General features: G+C 39.1%; 2 protein-coding genes across 15 annotated transcripts in view; one reads left to right on the top strand and one right to left on the bottom strand.

Annotated features, from left to right (window-relative positions):
- Positions 1–27,628, top strand: part of PLAAT1 (phospholipase A and acyltransferase 1) — a 68,515-nt gene that overhangs the window by 24,556 nt on the left and 16,331 nt on the right. For 7 of the 13 annotated variants that reach the window (XR_016037895.1, XR_016037892.1, XR_016037893.1 and 4 more), the window contains one exon: positions 25,548–25,645. The exons of 4 other annotated variants lie outside the window; for them this stretch is intronic. Coding sequence is in view for 2 of the 9 variants with exons in the window: in XM_055407767.2 (XP_055263742.2) it covers positions 1,450–1,551 (102 nt within the window). In the remaining 7 variants the exon portion in view is untranslated. Of the gene's footprint in view, positions 1–1,449; positions 5,338–8,841; positions 15,463–25,547; positions 25,646–27,628 lie in introns of those variants that run through there. 2 more of the 13 variants (XM_055407781.2, XM_055407767.2) reach the window with 2 other exon arrangements.
- ATP13A5 (ATPase 13A5) overlaps positions 5,360–27,628 on the bottom strand; it is a 124,854-nt gene continuing 102,585 nt past the window's right edge. The window contains exons 26-30 of one of the 2 annotated variants that reach the window (XM_055407746.2): positions 18,018–18,192; positions 15,459–15,661; positions 9,803–9,891; positions 7,573–7,653; positions 5,360–5,941 (exon numbers count right to left, since the gene is read on the bottom strand). In XM_055407746.2, the coding sequence (XP_055263721.2) occupies positions 5,681–5,941; positions 7,573–7,653; positions 9,803–9,891; positions 15,459–15,661; positions 18,018–18,192 (809 nt within the window). In that variant the 3' untranslated portion in view covers positions 5,360–5,680. The remainder of the gene's footprint in view (positions 5,942–7,572; positions 7,654–9,802; positions 9,892–15,458; positions 15,662–18,017; positions 18,193–27,628) is intronic. The other variant, XM_055407754.2, reaches the window with a different exon arrangement.

Raw genomic sequence — 27,628 nt, 5'->3', positions numbered from 1 at the left:
AGAAACAATTTAGGTAGCAACTAATTAAGAATTACAAATAAAAGAAATAGCCAACCAACCAAATACATAAAATTAAGAGTTGTAAACTAAAATAGGATTTTTCAATTGTTTACCAATGTCATTCTCCCTTGCAATTAGGGATGGTGGCAGAGGAGAGAGTTAAATTATAGGCCGTGTCCCTACAGACCACAGGGTGGTGTGATGAAGTGAATACTCTTACCTTTGTGTTGCTTTCCTGGCCAGAGCCCTTGCTGCCTGTTCCCCACAGGGAAGCCTCAGTTAGGGAGGGAGCATTATGTTGCATATGGGGGTGGCAGGCTCAGTGGTGGAGGGCTATGGGTTAGACAGAGGGCATGCTCCAGTGTTAGCTGGGTCAGGTTTTTTCAGCATTTGGGCTGGTCCCCAGAGTCGTTTAGGAAAAATGTTTTGCTTTATTTGAAAGCCTGATTCTTAACTCTTAGAAAACAACTCTTTGTTTTCCAAATACCTGATGACACAAGTATCTGAATGTGACCTTTGGGTCATAAAATTGCACTCAGACCCTTGCAGATGGAAGGTAATATTAGTTGAGTGCCATGCAACCATGAATATTCATCAGTTCCCTCATCATGATGATGATTAATACCCTTAAAGCTATAAATGTCTGAACTCCTTTATGGATAATTGAACTTGAGAGTGATTTACTTTTGTTTGTCTACATGAGAAATTAATTTTTGCATAATAGTTAACATTAGTATTGACTTATCTTGAAGTTTGTTTATTGGAATAGAAAGTATATCTACCAAGTAAGAGTGTATGGTATTTAGCTCAGATCACATTCCTGAATTATTTTCCTAACAGCTTTAAGTCAGGGAACACATACACATGCACACACACATGTCCATCCAGGAGCTGTCATCTTTTTCTTGAATGAGTACTCCTGCTTTCTTATCTTGTCTACACTCCCTCGACCAATACACACACGCGCATGCACACACACACACGCACACACACACTTCACCTTGGTACAGACCCAGTCAAATGAGTATGTGCTTAGGAGTAGCAGTTGTATAGGGGGAGAACACATGGTTCAAGACTAAACTATATCTAAACACCCTGGTGCTATTACCTCCCTTGGGCAAATCACTTTTAACTTCTCAAATTGTATAAAACAGTAATGCTATACTGTCCAGGTGTACCATGATGATTATTAGGAATTATGGCATAATGTTTGTAAACTGTCAGAGGCTATAAAAATAGGACTATATACCTATGTGTATTTATATCTTTGTCATAATAATTATAAATTTATTTCATCTTCGTACAAAATTTTAATTTTGCATTCAGCTTTAAGTTCGTCCATCGTACATTAAAATGAGTCTCTGATTTAGGAAACAAGCTAAAGCTGAGGTTTAGGACACTAAGATGCTCTTAGAATAAGATGTGTTTTTGATTCCTTTTTCCTTATAGGCCAGCCGAGCGATAAGTACCATTGGGTTTGTGACAGCTGCTGCTGGTGCCTTCTCCTTCCTGGGCTTGTTTCCAAAAAGACTAAGAGCAAAATTCTATTAATTTACTGAAGAGATATTGGAGCTGAAGGAATTTGTAAGGAGGAAAAGTAACCTGTGGTGAATACTTATTTTCACTGCATCATTATTGTTCCAAATTCCAGTGATGGATGGCAGACTCTTTAATAAATTGCTTACTGACATTATCTCGTCATTGAGCCCTGGAAATTTTTCTCCCTTAGTAGTGTAGATTCATGTGGTAGCTTGAACAAGAAGCAGTGGCCTTTTGAATGAACCAGCAGCGGATCTTGATATCACATCAGCATTTCTCCTTTTTCTTCTATAAATATTGTTTTTCTTTTCCCTGAGGGTAACTATGTTGCCAGAGGAATTAAGAACCTTTCATATGTGACAAAAAAAAAAAATGTTGAAAACCCTTAATTGTTTGGATTGGTATCAAAATTCATGTTCCTTTTCTGGTGAAGAAGAAATATAGAAATAAAGCATTTGGTTAGGCAGCTTAAGAATCTTCTATTAATAAACCATCTGGGAGTGGGTACTCATCTCCTTGCCCCGGTGCAGGTGTGAGCAGGAGGCGAGTGGGAGAAGGAGCTCTTGGCTCCAGTGTTTGGGATCCAGTGATTTCCCTGGAAGCAGCCCCTCTGTCAGGAGTATGTGACAAGCAGGAATGGACTGCTGCTGCTACAGAGTTCCATTGTTCCCTTTGGATTTTGAAGTATTTGAAGAGTTTGGCCCTTTAAGCCTGAGTAAGGCATCATTAAACATAGGTTTAAGGTGCCATATTTAGCAAACAATATCCTATATTACTTTTTATGGCTTTTACTAGAAGTCAAGGGGTGTGGCTCAGACTGTAAAGCAGCTGCCTGCAATACAGGAAAGTTGGGTTCAATCCCTGGGTTGGGAAGATCGCCTGGAGAACGGAATGGCTACCTACTTCAGTATTTTTACCTGGAGGATTCCATGGATGGAGGAACCTGGTGGGCTACAGTCCATGGGGTCCCAAAGAGTTGGACATGACTGAGTGACTAACACTTTTACTTTTTCAGTCAGGGAGAGGCTCATGATTTTATTCTTGCATTTTATTGATTGTGTGTTGGATGAAACAAACTACTTTTTAATACCTTTCCAGTGGAATTCTTGTTTGGTAGCAGATGGGGGAAAATGGATGACTGTCTCTCTATCCTGGGATTATATCAGATATTATAACATTACCCTCCAAACCACATGGCTAGTCAGTGACATCTTTATTGTATCACAGCTAAAAGTATGACATTAAATAAAGGAAAAGTTTAAGTAAATAGGAGGGTTGTGGTGCAGGGAGGGAAACAAAAATATGGTAGATAAAGGTAACAAAACAGCTGCCTCAAAGTCTTTGACGGAGTAAACTGATTTGATTTTACTCCTGGGCCAGAAAGTCTTTACAATCTAATTGTAGGATTAAGAACAATGATAACAAGAAAGGGTCATGTGCTTCCATCAGGGCCCATAGAGACCCTATCTTTCCTCCTGTTCCCTGACTATCCCTTCCCTTTCTTATGGCTGCTAAGTCACTTCAGTCGTGTCCGACTCTGTGTGACCCCATAGACGGAAGCCCACCAGGCTTTCCCGTCCCTGGGATTCTCCAGGCAAGAACACTGGAGTGGGCTGCCATTTCCTTCTCCTTCTTATGGCACCAATTCTCTTTCCAGGTAAACCCCAAAACTCTGTATTCCTCCACTGTTCCTCTGGGAATAATAGTAAGTGTCTTCTGTCTGATAGCATGGTCCAAAGTTATCCTTTCATTTTTATTCTAAATTCAATTTCTTATTCCTATTATGTCCTACTCTTAAGTAACAGTAACATTTAAAAAAAAAAAAGGGCTCTTTCCTAGTATTATCAAGTCTGGGCAGAACTGGCAGCATCTTTATGTGTTACGTCCCCCAGGATATGCTTACTTTTTAGTAAACATGCCTGCAGAGGACAAATCGTAGCTTTGAACAGGAGACCTGGGTGTGGTGGAATTACCACACTGCCTGTGACAGAGGGAATGGAATTGGCAACACAGAGAATATTTTGAGGACCCTTAAATCAAAATTCTGGATAACTGGAAACGCCCACTCCAGAAGACAATCTTAGCAATACTGAATAATTGTTACAAATCCACTTTTAAATTCGTGGATTCATTTTTTTCACAAATAGTGTTCAGGGCCCTAGTAATGTTCAGCCTTAAGTGTAAGCACACAAAGTCATCAGTTTCCCCCCAAAATGACCACTCTTGGTGATGGGCAGCTTCAGCCTGTCCATTTATATGTGGCCATGTTCATTATGCTTTTATCGAACATCTTTTTGCAAAACTAGTAAACATTTCTCTGAGTGTATTTTTAGTGTATTAGACTAGATTAAATCAAAGTCTAGTGCAGAGACCTAATTTATCATGTCCCATCCCCACCTTTCAAAAAGATATGTGAAATAAAGATATCACCTATCAGATACCTAATAGATTGTTGAAGAAACTGAGAGAAGCTAAACATTTATTGAAAAAGGATTAAAAAATATTTTTATGCTATCTAGATATACTAGAGTATCAATTGAATCCTCTCATTCTAAAAGTCAAATTACTAAATAGAGATATGTCAGCTCAAGGAACCTGAGCTGCTGTATGTTTTAGGTTGATATATTTCTTAATCTTTAGCTAAAAATATTTTTGATATTTTGTTCTTTTATTGGTATCCACTAAATTAGACACATTTAAAAATTATCACTCTCCAAGAGCTGTGCATCCAAGAAAAGGTTAAAAAGTAAATATAAACATAAAATGCTTGTTTTCATAGGAATTTGCATTTATGCTGCTGGCTTGTGTAGCAAAGTTTATGGTACTATTTACAGCAATGAATTGCTAAAATGTTGATAAATTTTTTCAGTCCCAAAGATCTCATAATTGTAAAGACATGATTGAATCCATATATCACAGTATTAGGCATGTAATTGGCACTCATGGAATGGGACTGTTTAGCTAATTGCCTATGACCCATTAAAGATCCATTTAATTAGCAAAATTAGATTTATGGTTACAAGGAAAATGTAGTAGGTAATTTAAAATGTTCACTAGGAATAAATATCCTCTCAAGGTCACAGTGAGGTTGATATATGTTAAAGGTAATAATGTGCAGAACGTATTTGTAAAGGATGTACCCTTTCTTGTGATCATTAATGTGCATCTAATAATTGATTTAGATTATGAAAAGATGAAATGGAACTTAAGGTTGTTTAATATTCTGAGAATTGTCATGCTGTAGATAAAAACATTATGGGTTCCTTCCCTGGGATTGGTTTTTTTCATATGAGCAATGATGAGTCTGGGCCAACTTTTAGAGTTAGGACTTGAGATTTTTCCTTGTCAGTAATAAAAAGCAAATAAAGGTACCATACTTCTTAAGAGTGAAAAGTACATTTTAATAGTTTCATTATTTTTGTGATCTAATCTGGAACCTCTAGCTCACTAGCCCCAAAGCAATATACTTTGGGAGATGCCAGTTTCAGTAGAGTTTGCTTAGCTGTGCCCAAGCCAAGGTTATAAACAATTATCAGACACCTCCATCTTTCTCCACTGCCACACTTAACAACAGGGGTGAATTTTCTGAAGTAAATTTCAATTCTTGTTTCTCTATTAAAACCATATAAAGAACCAAAAAGAAGAATTCTGTAACCTGGAGAAGAGATATATGCATAGATGTTCTTTGCAAGTGAATATAAGATTAAGTAAATGTGTGACAAGTTATTGAGAGAAGATTTTTTTAATATATAGATTCTTTTATTTCAGTAGATGAAAATAAAAATACATTGGTGAAACTTTCAAAATTAAATTCTCCTTCAACTTTTCTTTCTTCTGTTGATGTCCATACCATTAATTTTACTACCCTAAAGAGCTGTGCATTTGAAGCAAGTCAACGCTATACATTGTGAATAAAACCTGTTAGAAAAAAAATGATACTTTAGAAAATGCATTATTTTTCTTAATGATAGAGGATGCGGTCAAAATAAACATATGTAAAGTCCTTTGTTGCAAGGTTCAGTGCACTGAGAAATGCACTTTGAATCTTCAGATGGAGGAAGAAAAGAAAAGGGTAGACTATTACCACCTCTCTGCAGTGTTTAGATTCTGGTAAAAGGAGGATGCTGTTTAACAATTCTGATTACAGTCTGGTCCAGAAATGTTGTTCTGTAGTTTGGCCTCCCAAATTAAGTTTTTCTTTTGGAATCTGTTCAGAGCTTTCATAGCCTTGGTTGATGTAGAATCCATTTCTGCCATCGCCTGAATAATCTGTCCTGTTTGTAGGAGGCCAGGTTGGATCTTTTGCCAGTTTTCTTTGCCAGATCCTATATTGACTTTTAGAATAGATTCCAAATTCTTTCTTGATCAATAGCCAGAGTGCTCGATTTTGAAGGATGGCATCCTGGAAGATCAGGTGGAAAAGACAATCAAACCATCACCTATTTTCCCTGGCAGCCAGGTTGCTCATTGCTACCCTGTTCCCCCAGGCTTCCTCTAAATGTGCTTATTATTTATGCTCAGTGGCCACTTCTTCTTGCAGTCCCATGAAGCCTAGCAGCTTCCTGGGTTCATTTCCTTGAGAACTGAGTGAGCTTGTGTTCATAGAAATCTGCCAAAAGCTTACAGTCTTTCATTTCCACAGATTTCCTAGTTCAATTCTGACAGGAGAGTCACTCAGAATTATTTTACTGCCAGAATGAAACAGCAAAATAATGTACTCAAAATCAAGAAAAGAAAAAAAAAAAATCACTGTTACTTGCTCCTTGTTACAAAGAAGGCATCAAGTAATGGTTTGTTGAATGAATGAATGAACTCTAAAAATCAAATGGGTTTTGCTTTCCATTTTTTGTTGTTTAGTCGCTAAGTTCTGTCCGACTGTTTTGCGACCCTATGGACTGTAGGCTCTGCCAGTTTCCTCTGTCCATGGAATTTCCCAGGCAAGAATACTGGAGTGGGTTGTTATTTCCTACTCCAGGGGATCTTCCCCACCTAGGGATCAAACCCACGTCTCTTGCATTGGCAGGCAGATTCTTTACCACTGAGTCACCAGGGAAGCCCTTTGCTTTCATTTTTGGGGGTTATCTTTTTTCTATGATTACAAGCACACACAATTTTATGCATTTATAGTAATAGAAGTGATTAAATATTGCATTCCACTTTCTCTGTCATATACAGTTTATAGCTACCATCTTCTCAATAATCATTTTTAATGATTGTATAACATTTACTCAAATTTCTATATTACTATTTAACAGCACCTCTACTTTTGGAACACTTGATTCTAATATTTTATCACTGTAGATAATACTGTGATGAAAATCTTCATACAGGTAAATTTTTCTCTCTTTTTAAGTTATTTTTTAAATGAAATCCCAGAAAAGGAATTCCTTAAGAGTATGAGAAATTTTACATGCATTGTATACAATGGAATGTTGGTATATACACATATTTTTTCTTAATTTGGTAGATACCTTTTCTCAAGGAACTTCATGAATCTTTTCTTTTAAACTGACCCTTAAAAAATAGTACCTGAGCTTTTCACTGAGAAGGTAAATTCATTTAGTGACACTGAATAGAAGAGAAATGCTATAGGAGAAGACCGTCAAGGGTAAGAATTGACTAGAATGAGCAATGGCTTCCCTTCTCTCTTAATTAAAGAAGCCCTCCTAGACAGTTCTTCACTCTAAAAGGTCTCACTGCATTTTAGAGCTGGAAGGTCATTTGATCTAGTCTCTACCAGATTATTAAGACTGCTAGGAAAGTACAATATAAAGCCTTCATGTGAGACAAAATTAACTAATTTGATGTTTTGCTTCCTGCGCAGCAGATACCGAGAGCATTTCTCTGCAGCCTTCAAAGAATTTTAAATCATTCTCATTTCCCCCAAAGAGAACATGTAGAGTTTTTACAAACACTTAATAACTATTACTTCGGGGGATAAAAGTGGTTGCTATAAACAATAAGCATCTGTTAAGAGTCAGCCCTTTATTCATCCTTCCCCCCAGATAAGAAGCCATACAGAAACTTCTTTACCTCTACAAAGAAGGCCACACAGAATTGGGTGAGAGCTGCCACCAAAACTGAAACCCTCCATGATGTTACAGTCGGGACAAACTGTTGAAAAAGAAATACTACTTTATACTTTGCATACTTTACACTTGAACACACATTCTCTTACTTAATTTATATATATTTGTAACAACTCTCTGGGCTTAGAGGGTAGACGTTACTCTCTCAGCTTTACAAATGAGAAGGTCAATACCTTGCCCTAGGACTCAATACCAAGAAATAAATGGCAGAGTCAGAATTCAAATAAAGTCTGACTGCCTCTCGCCCAGTGCTCCCTCCACTGCCTGATGATAAACATGGAATAAATGTGCCCTGGATCAAAGACTTGAGACAGGATGCTTTGGAGCCTATGTTCTCTCTCTTCATTTTTATCTTCTCAAATACAAGAAAGATTAAATCATATTACTTCTAATGCTCCCAAAGCAAAAATCTACTTGGAGCTCATTTGTTCAGTAACATTGACATATGAATAAAAGAAATAAAAGGTAGACAGAGGTTCAAGTTTATTTTGGTGGACACTCAGTGAATAATTTTTGAATATATATTCTCAGCCCTAAATCTAATGCCTTGATGAAAGCTGAACTGGCTCAATCTATCTCCTTTTAAGGATTAAAGAGTACCCTTGACCACCAAATACACTTATTGAATAGGTGTGAGATCTACAACTTCCCATAGATACATCCATTGCAAAAAAATCAATTATGAAATTCATTTTTTGACCTTAAAAGGTAGGATGACTGTGTAGAGGCTAAACTCCATTTAGGACTAAAACCACAGACCCTCCATAATGTTTAAATGCTCACCTTTGATTCTTATTCCTGTTCTCGTAGGTTATTTAAAGTAATAACATGCTATTTTTCCTCCTAAGTGGAAACAGCCTTTCTCAAGGATGTGAAATAGGCTTGCTGGTTAGCAGGGTGGTCTGGAGAGGGCTGTGAGATCCAGCAGTGGGTCAGACGGTAGTGGAGCACTTGGCCCTTTCCCTCATCCTGCTACCGCCCTGATCTGGGAGGTCACCTCTCCATGCCTTGGCCTGGAAGGCACTTGTCACATCACTTTGGAATTATCTTCTGTGATGCTCTCCCCTCCTAGCTTCTGAGCTACTTGAGAGTGGTGACTACATCTTACTCATTTTTGTAACCCCAGTGCCAAGCCCACTCTGAAGCTTCACAATGCTTTGTAAGTGACTGAATGGTCTGGGTTTTCATATCCTAATTGCTTCTCTCTCCACAGCCTGTCTTCTCTCACACCAGCATTCCTGCTGCCATCTAACGAATCTGTAAGACAGATTAAGAAGTGCTCCACTGAAACACCTGCTCTCGGGTCTTCAGTGCCTCCTATTGCTCTCAGCATAGCGTTGAACCATTATTGTCTGGCTTCCTCCATCCCCGTCGCGCGTCTCGTTCACAACTTACTGGCTCAATCTTAGCAACCTTCCAGGTGGTCTGTGAAACAAATCTTGCTTTGAATTTTTCTCTCGGCCATTCTACATTCTTTTGCATTTCCAAAACGAAAGAGATTGGTCCAGCCCTCTCTGCTTGTGCTTAGGCTGTTCTCCTAGTTGGGAATATCCCTACCTCCTACTTAGCAAAGTTGAACCTATCCTTCCAGACCAGATAAGTTGCATCTCCTGCATGAAGCCTCCTGTGGAAGCCACAGGGCCCAGGGAGAGCTCCTCCTTCCTATGTCCCTCCCACTTCTCTCTGTTTTCTGCTCTCTTCAAGCATGGACGGCCTCAGGTGGCCATGCCATCACTTCACTGGGTATGGCTCATCTTTCAAACTAAACTATAGGTAGAGGGCCAGAGTCAATCTTTGTCTTTCTATTTTTTCCTACAATGCTAGGTCCAAAAATAGGCTCAATAACTTAATAAATTTAATTTTAACCCTTGAAATAAGATCCCCCATCGTCAGTGTCTTACAGACAAAACATGACTGGCTTACAGTCAACATTTTCTTACTCTTCACAACTACATTATAAAGGACTTATATGATTAAAAAATTAAAGTTGGAGGATTAATTATTGTATTAATGCATTAATTTCATTGTATTACTATAACATAGGAAAATAAAATATCCAAACACAGTGTTCCATGTATAAACAGAATAAATGAACCCAAATGATGATACTTGTAAATTATCAATACAATGCAAATACAGTCCCATTGCACATAGGAGTCACAGATTCCACATACCTCCATTCCACGGTATATATCTTGAAAATCAGAAAACTGAAGGAAAATTGTGAGGCCCAAGGCAGACGCCAGCAAAAATGAGAATATATCTGAAGAAACAGCAAACATTATTTTTAGATGCTGAGGGAATGTTTTCTGTAATTTGGCATACATGTTTCAGTATCAATTATCTTTGTCGGGCAAACACTGGGTACATCTTTAGATGTTTTGATATATCCTCATATGTTTTAAAATATGTTCTAATCCTTACAAGAAAAAGGTGATATCTTAAAAATCTTTCCTTCAAAGACTGAGTGTAGAAAGTTGATAATTAAATATATTCTAGTAAACTCCATGAGTACATCATGAGGAATGCTGGGCTGGAAGAAGCACAAGCTGGAATCAAGATTGCTGGGAGAAATATCAATAACCTCAGATATGCAGATGACACCACCCTCATGGCAGAAAGTGAAGAGAAAGTAAAAAGCCTCTTGATGAAAGTGAGAGAGGAGAGTGAAGAGGTTGGCTTGAAGCTCAACATTCAGAAAACGAAGATCATGGCATCTGGTCCCATCACTTCATGGGAAATAGATGGGGAAACAGTGGAAACAGTGTCAGACTTTATTTTGGGGGGCTCCAAAATCACTGCAGATGCTGATTGCAGCCAGGAAATTAAAAGATGCTTACTCCTTGGAAGGAAAGTTATGACCAACCTAGATAGCATATTAAAAAGCAGAGACATTACTTTGGCAACAAAGATCCGTCTAGTCAAGGCTATGGTTTTTCCCGTGGTCATGTATGGAAGTGAGAGTTGGACTGTGAAAAAAGCTGATCGCCAAAGAATTGATGCTTTTGAACTGTGGTGTTGGAGAAGACTCTTGAGAGTCCCTTGGACTGCAAGGAGATCCAACCAGTCCATTCTAAAGGAGATCAATCCTGGTGTTCATTGGAAGGACTGATGCTAAAGCTGAAACTCCAATACTCCATCTCATGCGACGAGTTGACTCACTGGAAAAGACTCTGATGCTGGGAGGGATTGGGGGCAGGAGGAGAAGGGGACGACAGAGAATGAGATGGCTGGATGGCATCACTGACTCGATGGACGTGAGTTTGAGTGAACTCCGGGAGTTGGCGATGAACAGGGAGGCCTGGCATGCTGTGATTCATGGGGTCGCAAAGAGTCAGAAACGACTGAGCGACTGAACTGAACTGAACTGAACTGAACTGAAACTCCATGAAGAAGTTACCTCAACTGAGGAGTCCTTGGGGCTGGGAAACCCTGCAGTGACCAGCTCATGTAAATGGTCACCAGAGAGTTCCTGATGCTTTATCACCTCGGGTCTAGTGAGTCACTCATGAATAAATTACTTACACAGTCAGTCTTCTCAGTGGCCCCTCACTCTTCTTCACTGCTTAGAGAATAAAGTACAAGGGTCTTGAATGATTGATGTTCAAGGCCTTCCACAGTCTGGTTGCAATCAGCCTTTCTGAACTGATTTCTGGTTGCTCTTCCTCAAGTTCCGGGAAAGTTAAACCATAAAGCTGCTACTCACAGAGACCCAATCAATGCCTTCTAGCTTTCATGCCCTTTGTTCACAAAATACCCTGTGTAGATGGTAGTCTTCCAGTCTTGGCAAGTTCCCACTTTTTCTTAAAAAGCCCAGTTCCAATACCACTTTCTTTTAAAGACTCTCCAATTTTTCCTTACCAAGTTTTATTTCATATGGTGTTTATCACTCTGCTTTGCGTGGTCTTCATATATATATTCAATACGTTATAACCACCTGAAAGGGATTTTGATCTGCTTCTCTGGGACTCCAATCGGAAGTGGAAGTGAGAAACCAGCATGCATATCTGCTGGCTTCTTTCTCTCCAACCTGCCCAGGTGGCTTTACTTTGGGATGCTCAATTTCTCAGGATGCACAGTGCCAACATCCCTGTCCTTATTTCCCCAACCCCATCCCCTCTTGTGGCCATCAGCTTCTAGGCACTTTGTAGACAGTGCTTTATATATGCTTTTCAATGGGATTAGTACCTTCAGGCCCAAACAGCAGCATTTAATCAGTGTTGCTGTGGTATGATACTTACGGTCTTCAAATTTTAAAAACAAGCTAGATTTTCTCTTGTATTCTCTCTACCTCATTTCTTCCAGTGTTGATGGTTTATGGGCCCCCACCTTTGCATAGATCTACATTAAACAGAAATCAGAGGAACTGTCCCACTACAGCAGGCCCTATGTTTTGAAGTCACAAGAGTTCTGTTTTAACCCTCGCCACCTACTCTCACCTTCATATCCATCCATGCCATCCATATACAACTAGATGTAGCACCTCTTAGAAGAATACCCATGCTTGCTTGAGAGGAGTGTGAGGCAGAGAGAAGAAAGGAGGGAGCTGCATCTCCTAAAATCAAGCAACCTGAGCAGATTGGTGACTGGTGACAAGAAGGCCCTAGGAGGTGGCTGTGTGGATTTTTCATTTCCTTCAGTGTTTCCAGGTCCCAAGGACCCAGATGTTGGGAAGAAGATGATGCCCCAAGTGTCCATCCTGATGAAGTGCTCACTGAAACTGGGCTGAGTACTGTGCACGTCACACTGCTCTCAGACTAGGGGTCTGAAAAGCAGACCAGGCTAGGGCGCAAATGAGCAGAATGGAAACAAAATGATGAGGCTCTCTTCTTTAATTCAGCTTTGATTGGACAACTTCATACAGAACTGAAGTGAATGTTGCCCTCCTATAACTAATTACTAATGATGAGGAAACTGGAATGAATGGGGTTCTGTTTGCACAGGTGATTTGGGAAGACAAGCCCTGGGCAAGCCATTATAGACTATTCTCAGATAAGAAGAGGCTTAATAAATATTCACACATGTTTCCATAAAAATTAAATCTGTACTTGTTCTATAGCTCATCATCATAAAGTTGATCTGTCAAAGACTGTTAAAAAAGGTAAAGACTTTTCTGTTACATTAAAATAGGATTGTGTATTTTAATAGCCATTCTGAGAACTTTTGACTTGTAACCTTGAGAGTATATGATTTACTATAAGATTATGTTTGTTAGAATATGTTTATAAAAAACTTTTTTCATTTAAAATTACCAGTTATGTTTGACACAGGGATTTTAATTTACCGACAAAATTTAAGTCCCTATGATGTAACTACTTCAGCTCTAATTAACTCATTATATTTAGAATGACTTTGCAGCTATTATTCAAATTAACGTACTAGCCAGTGTAATATATATTTACACTTGTAAAATATATTTACAAAAAAAAAATAGTAACCTGAAAACATAAAATAGAATCTTGATTTGTTTTGACAGGAGCCAGGGACATTATCAGATACTATTTCAAAATTAAGAAAAATTTGAACAAAAATAAGAAATTCAGGAAAAAATTTGTAAAAACTGTAATTAAAACAAGATTTTAGCATGCTCTCAAAACCTCTGACAAAACAGCTATACAAAAGAAAATGGTGTGGGGGGGATGAAAACAGAAGGCATGTAAATAATATAATTGCTAAAACTGGTTTTATATGATAAATTAATTTTTAATTTAGAAATAAGAGACCTTCTTCTCTAATATCTATGACTCTTTTTGAAAATTAGAAATTAGAATTTATGACATGTGATATATAAAATTGGAGTAAAATTTCCAGATCAGAAATATTACAGGCTAGGTTTTCTTTGATCATGAAAATAAAACTAGAAATTAGTAACTAAATTTAAAGGAAAAATCTCCTCACATACAAATCAAAATTCTAAAGATTTGTTGAGTCAAAAAGGAAACTAAGTCCATTTGGAAGCTATTAAGAAAAAGAGTAAGAGAATGAAAACAAAATCCTTTCCCACTTGAAAATTGAAAACCACTATTCTTGTAACTAGTGGGTCAAAGAGGAAATTAAGTCATAATAAGAGACATATGAAAATGTAAATAATGTAACCCAAACTACAATTATTGGTCTTGATGTTTTTTCTAATTTTATAGGAATAAAAGAAAATACATGGATTATAAAATCAGTTCAAACATTAAAGAATTTTCCAAGGAAAGTAAGAAGAGGGGGGAAATGGGGAAAGCAAAAATGAATAAATTAGAAAATAGAAAACATACAGATGTATTAAATCTGAGAGCTGGTTATTTAAAGAAAACCCATAAAAGTACATTTCTGGTAAGAATAAATGAACACAGTGCACATAAACATAATTAATATTAGAAGATATTAAAAGTTGTAGATGGCATTAAAATTACAACAATATCATTCAAAATCCTGTCCTAAAAATAATCTCAATGAAATGGAATTATGGGTTAATTTTTTTTAATTTAAAAAACAGTTTAAAAAGAGTATCTAAATAAATTCTCAAGAAATTAATTCTTTTAATGAAAAGATTTGGAACCAGATGATTTTACTGGGCTCTCATAAATAGTGAAGGAATAGACTATTTCTAACTATAAAATATTTTTCAAAGGAAAGAAAAAGTTCAAGAATTTTCCAAACCTAAAAAATCTCTAACACAAAATACTTCAGACCAATCCCAGACAAGATGTAGATATTAAAAGCAATATTAAAAAACAGTAGGATTCATTTTACTAAAAGTGAAATCCACCACAAATAAGTAAAATTTGTTCAAGAATATGGAAATACTTAATAAGTTTATTAATGTAACGTGTTCTAGCAATAGGTCAAAATAGAAAAGTATAATCATCCTAGTAGGAAGGATGAAGGGCAGGATGTAAGGAATACAGTTGATGAAATACATCTCCTATTTTATAATTTTAAAACATACTCTTGATTTACTGGAAATAGAAAGGTATTTTTCTTCACATGATGTGGCCCACCTTGAACCAATATTCAAAACCATATTTACAAGTGAAAAATTACTATAAGTATTTTTATGAAGGAGTAGAACTATCTGCTGCTTCCACTAGTACTTAACATTGTCCTGGAAATTCTGGATTGTACACTAAAACAGAAAATATAAATAAGCATTATAGCTATTGGAAAGGAAGAAGGAACATTATTTTCTTTTTTGGTAATGCCATGCGGCTTGTGGGATCCTAGTTCCCCAACCAGGGATCGAACCCGTGGCTCCTGTAATGGAAAAGCAGAGTCCTAACCACTGGACTATCAAGAAATTCCTTGTGGAACATTATTAATTGCAGATGATAGTAATTACCTTTCTAGAACACTCAAATAGCAAAGACTAATAGCAAAATTCAGAAAGGATTCTGAGTAGAAAATAAACATTATAAACAGCACTATATCATGCACATGTATTTGTGATCACTGATTAGAAAATAAAATGGGAAAAAGTCAATCACTGTATTAAAAAACACAAAAAGCAGAAGATTTATTTTTAAAATAAATGCATAGGATCTATAATGGAGAAAGCCATACATATTTAATAAGAGACATAAAAGAAAGTATGAATAAATTAATAATACTCAAATTAGGACATGACTCATGACTAATCAATATAGCACATGCTTATCTGCACATAAACATGTTTCTGCCCTTGGGCTTTTTACCACCTGTGATAATTATGGTTCTATACTCAATTTTAGAGTAATGCAATTATTTCCTTCTTGACCAATCACTTCACCAGTAAATTGCAACTCTGGGGATAGTGGGAGAGTAGAAAAAAACATATTTGAAAGAAAAATTAATTTTCACACTTACAGTTTGTGTAGACAGGTTTTCGAAATGGCTTGCCCTTAGAAAAGATAAATGCTGTTGTGATACAGTTGATGGTGGTGATGGGCCACAGCGTGGTACTTTCAAAGCTTAAAACTGAACCAGGAAGCAATGCTCCATTTCCAGTCCGGTTTCTTGACAAACTCACATTCGTTGAGAAATTACTCTGGCTGTCCAGAAAGCAATTACTGGAAAAGAATAACCAGCATTTATGGAACTTTCATTGTATTTTTATCCAGCCAGTAGGAAAAACTTAACTAATCATGACCCAGGGACCTCACCTTGCAGGCTGGTCCAGCAAATAGCTACCAGGATATATCTTGTTCACCTCTTGCAGTGGCAAAGCAGAGATAAACTGCAGAGGAAGTCAGGACTGTTCTTTGTCCAGAAGCCTATCCAGAACAAATGATCTGTCTTGAAAGGGCTTGGATGACAATTTCCTGTGAAATTCCTTTCAGTTCAGAGCATAGGAACTCTATGGGTATGTATGCATGCTTGGTGTGTTTCCTTTTGTGGACTGATATAAATCTCTTAACATGTGTCCTGAGTTGGAATCTGCCTATTCCGATCCACTCTCCTCACATAACCAAAACCTCTCCATGAGGATTTGAACAATCTCCTGCTTATGAGTGTCTGTGTTTCTGTTTTGCTAACAAATTAAACTCAAACTTCTCAGGCAGGCCCAGAAGACTTTCAAACTCTGGTCCCAGTCAACCTTTCCAGCCTTATCTTCTGCCAGACTTCCCATGCTCCTTATACTCCAATCATAGGGGAATATTCCTTTTCCCCTTAGGACACCTCTGAGTCCAGACATCCTATTTCTATCTGAAACTCTTTACATTCAGTGGTGAGCATAACTAGTGCCCTTCAGTCTTCTCTCTAGTGATGGATTTAGCTCATTGTTTTGCAATTATTCCTTCACATATTTTTATTTTCCATTCTTGGGATGAGAGTTCTTTGAATGTGAAATTTTACTTCTGGTTTTATTTCCCTTTGCTTGTTTGTTTTACTCAAATATATAACAAATTCTTAAAATCTAGCACAGTGATGCCACATGATATTTTCTCAGAAAAATATTTAACATATGGACCTTCCCAGTGTTGACTGATCCATTTGCAATCTTCATTTTTTTCAATAGTCAAACCCACAAAGAAATTTGTTTTCATCAGCTTTCTTGTTTAGTTTCAAACTTTGTGCTACTATTACAACTGTTTATAGATAAAATTCATTTTTCAATTGTGAATTCAAATGCAGGGCATAAGTCTTATTATCCTAGACTTCCTAGGCTCCCAAAATGTGCTTTGCATATAGTAGATGTTCAGTTGGTGCCTGCAGAATACATTAATGAAGCAAGCAATCAACAGTCACAAAGCTTTCTAGCACAAAGGGAATAGATAGACTAGAAGGCCTGAATTACAGAGTTTAACGCCAAAATATATCTAATCTAATAAACTTGCATGGCAGATAAGACAGTTGAGTAGTTAATGACAAAGTCAGGACAACCCATCCATCACCCTTTTAGTTACCCCAAGTTGCCTCCTAGATTCAATCAGAAGGCTACTTACTTCTCTGAATACATGTGCTCCAATTTGTGGAAAAATTTGGTTTTGAAATAAAAATGAACTCTATACTCTAAGTAATACTTGAATTGCTGAATTTGGGTTCTAAATGACAATCTTAGACATCATTTTGTAGTTTCCGATCTCTCCACTGATCCCTGGGGCTCTGATGCCTTCAGGATGATAGAGGAGTGAAGGGGAATTTGTACAAGCCCTACTCCAAAAAGATTAGCTCTTTCTGCCTTTCTCTTTTGGAGATAGGGCAGGCTCTGTCAGAAAAAAACAGTTTGAGCATGTAAGTTCACCTCATCTTACTTTTAATTTATAGTTAAGGAAATTAAAGCCCTGGGAGGTGAAGAGATTTGCCCTGAGTCTACAGTAAAATCAGAACACTGATACCATCAACAAATATTTTAATTTTAACATTCATTTGAAAAACTAAATCTAATATAAACAAATCTGTTTTGTCTAGCAGGGGCCTGTTGACTTAAGCCCATCAGCCAAATCTGACTAGATGCCTGTTTTTTTCAATAAAGTTTTATTGGAACACTGTCACACTGACTTGTTTATGTGTTGTCTCTGGCTGCTTTTTCACTGCAACTGAAGAGTTGAGTAGTTGCAGCAGAGACCACAGAGCCCACGAGGCCCCAAATTTTTACTACCTGGCTCTCTACTAAAGATGTTTGCCAACTTCTGGTTTATATGGCATCCAAACCACCAGGGAGTGAATACATTCATCCAGTCAAGGAACTATTACATCTGTATATCAACAGCCAACGTGGAGATCATTCCCCACCCACTCCACATAGCTCACCCCAGGACTCCAGCCATTGACTCTGTCCTGTGTTCCAGCCCATCACTGATGTTTTGTGTACAGAAACAACTTTGGTTAATTAAAATTTTTGAATATGTTTCAAACTAAACAAGGTCATTAGATATTCATTGTACCACCCTCAGAAAGGAAAACTAAGGAACCAAACTTTACCTGTATCTGTAGACCTCACAATACCAGGGCTGCTGCTTCAACAAAAGAAATGCACAGACCTGCACAATGCAGTTGAAGCAGGTGTTCAAAACAACTGACAGCAGCAAAGGGGGAGAGAGAAGCTGTCCTGATGGTCGGTATGGAGCCAACTTCGGGTACGCATGCGTTGCGCTCACTGAAAGACAAATGTCGTTTTCCTAGGTCGAATTTCATTATGGAGAATAAAGGATTGAGAGGCATGTTATTCTGAGTCTTGCATTAGGGTTCAGACACATTAAACATGCACTGAGCGTTTACATCTAGGTAAGTTCACTGCCCAGCTGCACACCAGTGCTACCAACCTTGGCCTCTTCCATGCTTTGGTTTCATCTTCAGAAATGAAAAGTGATGGATTCAAAAGTTCTATAATTAATACATGTACCATATTGCATGGTGCAGATATTTTCTTTACAACCAGATTGGTCAGGAATGGTGTACAAAAGATGGCCTCCCACCTGAATAAGAGTACTGTTATCTCTCAAGGACGATGGGGAAGTGGAGAGTTAAGCTGTAGAGAGTAAGGAGGCATCTAGTTGGACTAAGGTTCATATGCTGGGAAATTTTTCAAAAAGCAAAAAACGTTCACTCTGTTATTCATTCAGCCAACATTCTTTGAGCACTTCAGTGTACCAGGATAGATGCTACAGGTGTGTTCTATCTCCTGAAGAAGTGTGCAAATGGAGGACTGCTAGAGGGCATTAGACTTAGGAAAAGGAACTTAAAATATTGCCTTTAGATGGGAGTGTTAAAATATATTTTGGTCCTAGTATTTGTTTTTTAACATTTGGGGTTGGCAATGGGCAGTCACCAGTGGCTCAGCAAGAAAGCATCCCCTGCAATGGGTCGGGAAGATCCCCTGGAGGAGGAAATGGCAACCCACTTCAGTATCATTGCCAGGAAAATTGCATGCAGAGGAGCATGGCGAGCTATAATCCATAGGGTGGCAAACAGTTGGACAGAACTGAGTGACTAAGCACACACTGCACACCAAAAAAAAAAGACGATTACGTCTGTCTTAGAAGTCTCATATTCTAGCAAACTGATGCAAATGGAATGTACTTTACTCTTCAGGGCAGAGCAGGAAAGAAGCTTGGAGAGGTCAGGATGTTTCAGTTCTTTACATCTGTCACTTCTCTTATTTTCTTTCATAGCTTATGACTGCTTTCTTTGATGTAAGAAAGAGGGATATATATCCTTAGGGCTGTGTTCATTCCTGTGGGGACAGGGCACTGGGGAATGAGCATCCAGTGCTGGATAGTAAAAGTTTACAGTGAGTCTTTAGTTTGCTCAGTGCATGTTCTGGGGTAACCACAGACAGTCTTTGGTCTTTCATTTTCTCACGCATGCATACTAAGTCGCTTTAGTCATTTCCAACTCTTTACAACCCTATATAGACTGTAGTCCACCAGGCTCCTCTTTCCATGGGATTTTCCAGGCAAGAATACGGGAGTGGGTTGCCTTGCCCTCCTCTAGGAGATCTTCCCAACCCAGGGATTGAACGCATGTCTCTTATGTCTCTTGCCCTGATAGGCAGGTTCTTTACCACTAGTGCCACCTGGGAAGCTCCTTTGGGGCTACCAGATGTGTGGGAATGTCTAAATGGTTTCCAAAGGATCTTGCAGCTCATTTATCTAAAGCTCTCTGGCTGTCTAAAGCTTTAACTTTACTAATTTAATCAATTTTTTCCAGAAGGGTGTAGAGCTAGAGGCTCCGAGGTAAGCAAAAGTAAGAAGGACATCTCATTTGCTTCCAAAGAGCTTGAGTCCCATTGGGAAACACATGGGGTGTGTAATAAAGAAAGTGACTAGTCTCCATCTCAGATTCCTGGGAGGTCACTTCTGGACTCTTGGAGTGAGGAGTTTGACTGGCCTTTGTCTTCATTTCCTGGAATATATCCTCTAAATTCTTGGAATTTCCTAATTGATAGGAGTATCTTTTTTGTTCACAGTGGGCCTGAAGAGAGTTTGTGCTAATGAGATGACTCAGGATGTGTGAGTTGGCCATGCCCAAAATACCAACTGTGTGATTAGAGGGCTGGGGGGTTTGAGCCACTTGCTATCAACTCAACCTTCAGGGGAAAAGAGGAGAGCTGGAATTTGTGTTCAACCTTATGGCCAATGGTTCAGTCAATCATATCTATTTAATGAAACCTCAGTAAAAATTTCCTACACTAAAGCTCAGGATGAGTGTCTCTCTCCACCCCCCTCCCCAATATTCTGAATATGGTCATACATCACTGTGTAGGAGAGTAAGGCAACCTGACTTGTGAGGGAGAGACCAATGGAAATGTTGAGATCCTCCCAGACCTTGCCCTTATGTCTTTCCCTTTGGTTGGCTCTATTTTGTACCCTTTTGCTATAATAAAGCTGTAATAAGCTAAATAGCCCTTTCCCGAGCTCTGTGAGTTGTTGCTATGCATGATTGAATTCTGAGGGACTAGTAAGAACCCCTACATTAATAACCAGCAGATCAGAGGTGTTCATAGCATAGGGACTCTCAAACTTACAGCTGATATCTAAAGTGCAGGCAGGCTTATGAAGGCTGTGAGGTTTGGCCCAACTCCAGGTAATTGGTGCCAGAAGTTATTGCATGGGCACAAGGCAGACGAGGTAGCCTGCGGTCAATGCTGAGAAGGGGTGCAAGGAGACTGGGGCAGCAGAAGGCAGAGGCCTCAGTGCTTGGAGTCCTCTCTGTCGCCCAATACCCAAGGTAGAATGTGACCACAGTGTTCATGGAGAGGCTGTGGGTACTGGAGAGACATGTAATTGCATCTCTGTGCATCTGCTTTCTACCTATTTGGTTTTCTCTTTTTGGATGAGCTCATTGTAATTTCTCCTTTTTCTTTTACACAGGAACTGTGAGAGACTGAATTATTGGTCTCATCTCATTGTGAAAAAGTGTACTTTATCTCCCCTTAATGTTTTTTTACTGTGTGATTTTCTCTGGCCAAAGAGATGTTAGCAGGGTTATTATTTTTATTTTTAATTAGAGGATAATGACTTCACAATATCATGATGGTTTTTGCCACACATCAACATGAATCAGCCACAGGTATACTATTGTCCCCTCTTTCAGGAGCCTCCCTCCCCATCCCACCCCTCTAAGTTGTCACAGAGCACTGGCTTTGGTTCCCTGAATCATACAGCAAATTCCCACTGGCTATCTATTTTACCTGGTGGCACAGAGGTTAAAGCTTCTGCCTCCAATGCGGGAGACCCGGGTTCGATCCCTGGGTAGGGAAGATTCCCCTGGAGAAGGAAACGGTAACCCACTCCAGTATTCTTGCCTGGAGAATCCCATGGACGGAGAAGCCTGGTAGGCTACAGTCCACGGGGTCGCAAAGAGTCGGACACAACTGAGCGACTGAACGGAACGGAATGTATGTGTTAGCAGAGTTTTGAGGCGTGCTTGCTTAGCTTGGCTTGCTCTCTGACTCTGCTCTCTTTGATCTATACTGATAACATGCCCAGGTCTGTCTATTCAGCCTGGCCTCAGAAAGAAAATTGTGAAACAAACCTCAGTTAAATCCAGAACCTGGACCAAGACTATCTAATCTACATCCTAAGCAGAGTGGCTCTGCTTTCTGATAGGGAAATATACCTGTATACTTGAATTATGGACAGAGGTTTGTGACACTGTACAGGAAACAGGAATCAAGACCATTCCCAAGAAAAAGAAATGCAAAAAAGCAAAATGGCTGTTTGACAAGGCCTAATAATCTCACAATTTGTATGGAAATACAAAAAACCTCGAATAGCCAAAGCAATCTTAAAGAAGAATGGAACTGGAGGAATTAACCTGCCGGACTTCAGGCTCTACTACAAAGCCACAGTCATCAAGACAGTATGGTACTGGCATAAAGACAAAAATATAGATCAAAGGAACAAAATAGAAAGCCCAGAGGTAAATCCACTCACCTATGGACACCTTATCTTCGACAAAGGAGGCAAGAATATAAAATGGAGAAAAGACAGTCTCTTTAACAAGTGGTGCTGGGAAAACTGATCAGCCACTTGTAAAAGAATGAAACTAGAACACTTCCTAACACCATACACCAAAATAAACTCAAAATGGATTAGAGAGCTAAATGTAAGACCAGATTCTATAAAACTCCTAGAGGAGAATGTAGGCAAAACACTCTCCGACATAAATCACAGCAGGATCCTCTAAGACCCACCTCCCAGAATATTGGAAATAAAAGCAAAAATAAACAAATGGGACCTAATTAAAATCAAAAGCTTCTGCACAGCAAAGGAAACTATAAACAAGGTGAAAAGACAGCCTTCAGAATGGGAGAAAATAATAGCAAATGAAGCAACTGATAAATCTCCAAAATATACAAGCAGCTCCTGTAGCTCAATTCCAGAAAAATAAGTGACCCAATCAAAAAATGGGCCAAAGAACTAAACAGACATTTCTCCAAAGAAGACATAAAGATGGCTAACAAACACATGAAGAAATGCTCAACATCCCTCATAATCAGAGAAATGCAAATCAAAACCACAATGAGATACCATTTCACACCAGTCAGAATGGCTGCTATCCAAAAGTCTACATGCAATAAACACTGGAGAGGGTGTGGAGAAAAGGAAACGTTCTTACACTGTTGGTGGGAATGCAAACTAGTTCAGCCACTATGGAGAACAATGTGGAGATTCCTCAAAAAACTGGAAATAGAACTGCCATATGATCCAGCAATTGCACTTCTGGGCATACACACCGAGGAAACCAGAATTGAAAGAGACACATGTACTCCAATGTTCATTGCAGCACTGTTTATAATAGCCAGGATATGGAAGCAACCTAGATGTCCATCTGCAGATGAATGGATAAGAAAGCTTTGGTACATATATACAATGGAGTATTTTTCAGCCATCAAAAAGAATGCATTTGAATCAGTTTTAATGAGGTGGATGAAATTGGAGCCTATTATACAGAGTGAAGTCAGCCAGAAAGAAAAACATCAATACAGTATACTAATGCATATATATGGAATTTAGAAAGATGGTAACCTTAACCCTGTATACGAGACTGCGAAAGAGACATAGGTATATAGAACAGTCTTTGGGACTCTGTGGGAGAGGGTGAAGGTGGGATGATTGGGGAGAACGGCATTGTAGCATGTATATTATCATAGTGAAATGAATCACCTGTCCAGGTTCGACGCATGATACAGGATGCTTGGGGCTGGTGCACGGGGATGACCTGGAGAGAGGATATGGGGAAGAGGGAGGTGGGAGGGGGTTCAAGAAAGGGAACACCTGTACACCCGGGGTGGATTCATGTCAATGTATGGCAAAACCAACCAATATATTAATGTAAGGTAATTTGCCTCCAATAAAATAAATTAAAAAAAAAAAAAGAAATAGCTGTGAAAAGAAGGGAAGTGAAAAGCAAAGGAGAAAAGGAAAGATATACCCATTTGAATGCAGAGTTCCAAACAATAGAAAGGAGAGATAAGAAAGCCTTCCTCAACAATCAATGCAGAGAAACAGAGAAAAACAATAGAATGGGAAAGACTAGAGATCTCTTCAAGAAAATTAGAGATTCCAAGGGAACATTTCATGCAAAGATGGGCTCGATAAAGGACAGAAATGGGAGGGACCTAACAGAAGCAGAAGATATTAAGAAGAGGTGGCAAGAATACAAAGAAGAACTGTACAAAAAAATTTTCACGACCCAGATAATCACAATGGTGAGATCACTCACTTAGAACCAGACATCCTGGAATGTGAAGTCAAATGGGCCTAAGGAAGCATCACTACAAACAAAGCTATTGGAGGTGATGGAATTCCAGTTGAGCTATTTCAAATCATGAAAGATAATGCTGTGAAAGTGCTGCACTCCATATGCCAGCAAATTTGGAAAACTCAGCAGTGGCCACAAGACTGGAAAAGGTCAGTTTTCATTCCAATCCCAAAGAAAGGCAACGCCAAAGAATGCTCAAACTACCACACAATTGCACTCATCTCACACGCTAGTAAAGTAATTCTTAAAATTCTCCAAGCCAGGATTCAGCAATACGTGAACCATGAAATTCCAGGTGTTCAAGCTGGTTTTAGAAAAGACAGAGGAATCAGAGATCAAATTGCCAACATCCGCTGGATCATGGAGAAAGCAAGAGAGTTCCAGAAAAACATCTACTTCTGCTTTCTTGACTATGCCAAAACCTTTGACTGTGTGGATTACAATAAACTGTGAAAAATTCTGAAAGAGATGGGAACACCAGGCCACCTGACCTGCCTCTTGAGAAACCTGTATGCAGGTCAGGGAGCAACAGTTAGAACTGGACATGGAACAACACACTGGTTCCAAATAGGAAAAGGAATATGTCAAGGCTGTATACTGTCACCCTGCTTAATTAACTTATATGCAGAGTACATCATGAGAAACACTGGGCTGGAGGAAGCAGAAGCTGGAATCAAGATTGCTGGGAGAAATATCAATAACCTCAGATATGCAGATGACACCACCCTTATGGCAGAAAATGAAGAAGAACTAAAGAGCCTCTTGATGAAAGTGAAAGAGGAGAATGAAAAATTTGCTTAAAGCTCAACATTCAGAAAACTAAGATCATGGCATCTGGTCCCGTCATTCATGGGAAATAGATGGGGAAACAGTGACTGACTATTTTGGGGGGCTCCAAAATCACTGTAGATGGTGATTGCAGCCATGAAATTAAAAGACGCTTACTCCTTGGAAGAAAAGTTATGATCAACCTAGACAGCATATTAAAAAGCAGAGACATTACTTTCTCAACAAAGGTCCGTCTAGTCAGGCTATGGTTTTTCCAATGCTCATGTATGGATGTGAGAGTTGGACTATAAAGAAAACTGAGCGCCGAAGAGTTAATGCTTTTGAACTGTGGTGTTGGAGAAGACTCTTGAGAGTCCCTTGAACTGCAAGAAGATCCAACCAATCCATCCTAAAGGAGATCAGTCTTGGGTGTCCATTTAGGCACTGATGTTGAAGCTGAAACTTCAATACTTTGGCCACCTGATGCGAAGAGCTGACTAATTTGAGAAGATCCTGATGCTGGGAAAAATTGAGGGCAGGAGGAAGAGGGGATGACAGAGGATAAGATGGTTGGATGACATCACCAACTCAGTGGACATGGGTTTGGGTGAACTCCGGGAGTTGGTAATGGACAGGGAGGCCTGGCGTGCTGTGGTTCATGGCGTCACAAAGAGTTGGACACTACTGAGCAACTGAACTGAAGTGAACTGAATGACAACCATTTTAGAGTCCCTACTAGTCCATGGAATTCTCCAGCCAAGAATACTGGAGTGGATAGCCATTCCCTTCTCCAGGTGATCTTCTTGAATCAGGCATTGAACCCAGGTCTCTGGCTTTGCAGGCAGATTCTTTATTGTCTGGGCCACCAGGGAAGTCCTTTTACTAGGTCCAGAGGCTGGGCTGAGTGTTTTATAAATATTATCATTATTTCTTTAAGAAACAATGCATAATATGTATTTATCTCCTACTTTACAGGTGAAGAAACTGATGTTTGGAGAAGTAGAATCCTTGCTTTAGTGAGGGACATGGTGGTGATGTCTGTCTGATTGTAAAGCTTCATGTTGGCTCAAATGGTAAAGTATACATGTACCTAGCCTACTGTGAGCTTCCTGAGGAAAGAAATCCTGTCTTGCTTACTGTCTGTCCTTTACTGAACCTAGCACAGAGCCTACTGTATGTGAGGACTTAGCAGCTTCAAAGTCTATTCTCAAAGTTTAGTTTTTAATTGCTCATCATCATCTGGATATTATGTATATATGTTTCTCCTAAATAGTTGGCTTACTTTTTATTATGGACATTTCAAGTCATGTAAGTCAAATTTTAGGAGGCTAATGAACCCACCCAAACTTAATGCAAAATTTTGAGCATGTGTCAGGAAATTTCTAAGGAGAAAAAAGATCTTTATCTTTCATTAGATCCTTCAAGAGGCCCAAGACCCAGAAAGGACTCATTGAAGCACAGATGAAACTTAAGAGATGTATTTATGTGATGGATAAATCCTCCCTACAGCCTCCTCCTCTGTACACTGCCTTCTCCCATGTGCTGGAGTGATTGCCCAAATGGAGCTGAGTTACATGACTCTTCCCTCATTCATAAAAGTAATTGACCTAGAGTGGGCAACTTACCCAAGTGAAGGTGATCAGTTTTCTTTCTAAACAATTTGCAAATGACACTGAGAGGTTGAAGCTGAAGAAAACAGAGTCATAGCTAAACAAGTTCCTTTCAAGATGGCTTCTATACCTAAGAGGGTCAAATGGGACTTCAAGAGATGCTTTTTTTTTTTTCTTTCTTTCTTCTTTTTTCGCACTGGTGCAGCTTGAAGAATCTTAATCCCCCAACCAGGGATTGAACCTAGGTCCCTGGCTGTGAAAGCATCAGGTCCTAACCACCAAGGAATTCCCAAGACACACATTTTCTTAATTGACTATTCTGACTCCATCTAACTTTTGTCCTAGATTTTTCCTTCATATATTATATCTTACTGGTGGTGGTGAAAGTCACTCAGTCGTGTCTGACTCTTTGTGACCCCATGGACTATACAGTCCATGGACTTCTCCAGGCCAGAATACTGGAATGGGTAGCCTTTCCCTTCTCCAGGGGATCTTCCCAACCCAGGGATCGAACCCAGGTCTCCTGCAATGCATGCAGGTTCTTTACCATCTGAGCCATGAGGGAAGACCAAGAATACTGGTGTGGGTAGCCTATCCCTTCTACAGGGGATCTTCCCAACCCAGGAATTGAACCGGGGTCTGCTGCATTGAAGGCAGATTCTTTACCAGCTGAGCTATCAGGGAAGCCCATCTTGTCTTATTAGCAGCCTTTGTATGTTGCCTTAAAATCTTGTGGGGACAACATGGGGTGTGGATAGATAAGCAAGTAAATAAATAAATAATATGATAGTATTATCTTTTTAAAACATTCTCCAAGAGAATATACTGGTAGATTTATTTCATTATGGTTTTTATATTAATTTTGTCAATTTTTATACAATTTTTGGGGCTTCCCTGGTGGCTCAGAGGTTAAAGCATCTGCCTCCAATGCGGGAGACCCGGGTTCGATCCCTGGGTCGGGAAGATCCCCTGGAGAAGGAAACGGTAACCCACTCCAGTATTCTTGCCTGGAGAATCCCATGGACGGAGAAGCCTGGTAGGCTACAGTCCACGGGGTCGCAAAGAGTCGGACACGACTGAGCGACGGAGTGGATACAATTTTTAAGTGTCACAATCCATTCCATTTGCAGTTGTTACAAAATATTGGCTATATTCCCAGTGTTGTACGATTTATCCTTGTAGCCTCTCTTACATTCAGTAGTTTGTACCTCCTACACCCCCACCCCTGTAGTGTACCTTACACCCCACCCCAGGTAGCCACTAGTTTCTTCTCTATATCTGTGAGTCTGCTTTGTTTTGGTTATATTCACTAGATTATAGATTAGATTCCAGGTATAAGCAACAGTATTTGTCTTTCTGTCTTATTTCACTTAGCATATTGTGATGGCATTATCTTTGTCCCTTACTAATTCAGTCTTGAAAATCAAAGCTCTAACCTGGGAACCT

Source organism: Moschus berezovskii, chromosome 1, assembly GCF_049115385.1.
Source record: "Moschus berezovskii isolate FMDL1 chromosome 1, NW_MosBer_1.0, whole genome shotgun sequence".
In the NCBI taxonomy this organism is placed as follows: domain Eukaryota; kingdom Metazoa; phylum Chordata; class Mammalia; order Artiodactyla; family Moschidae; genus Moschus; species Moschus berezovskii.
This window is presented reverse-complemented; position numbering and strand designations above follow the sequence as displayed.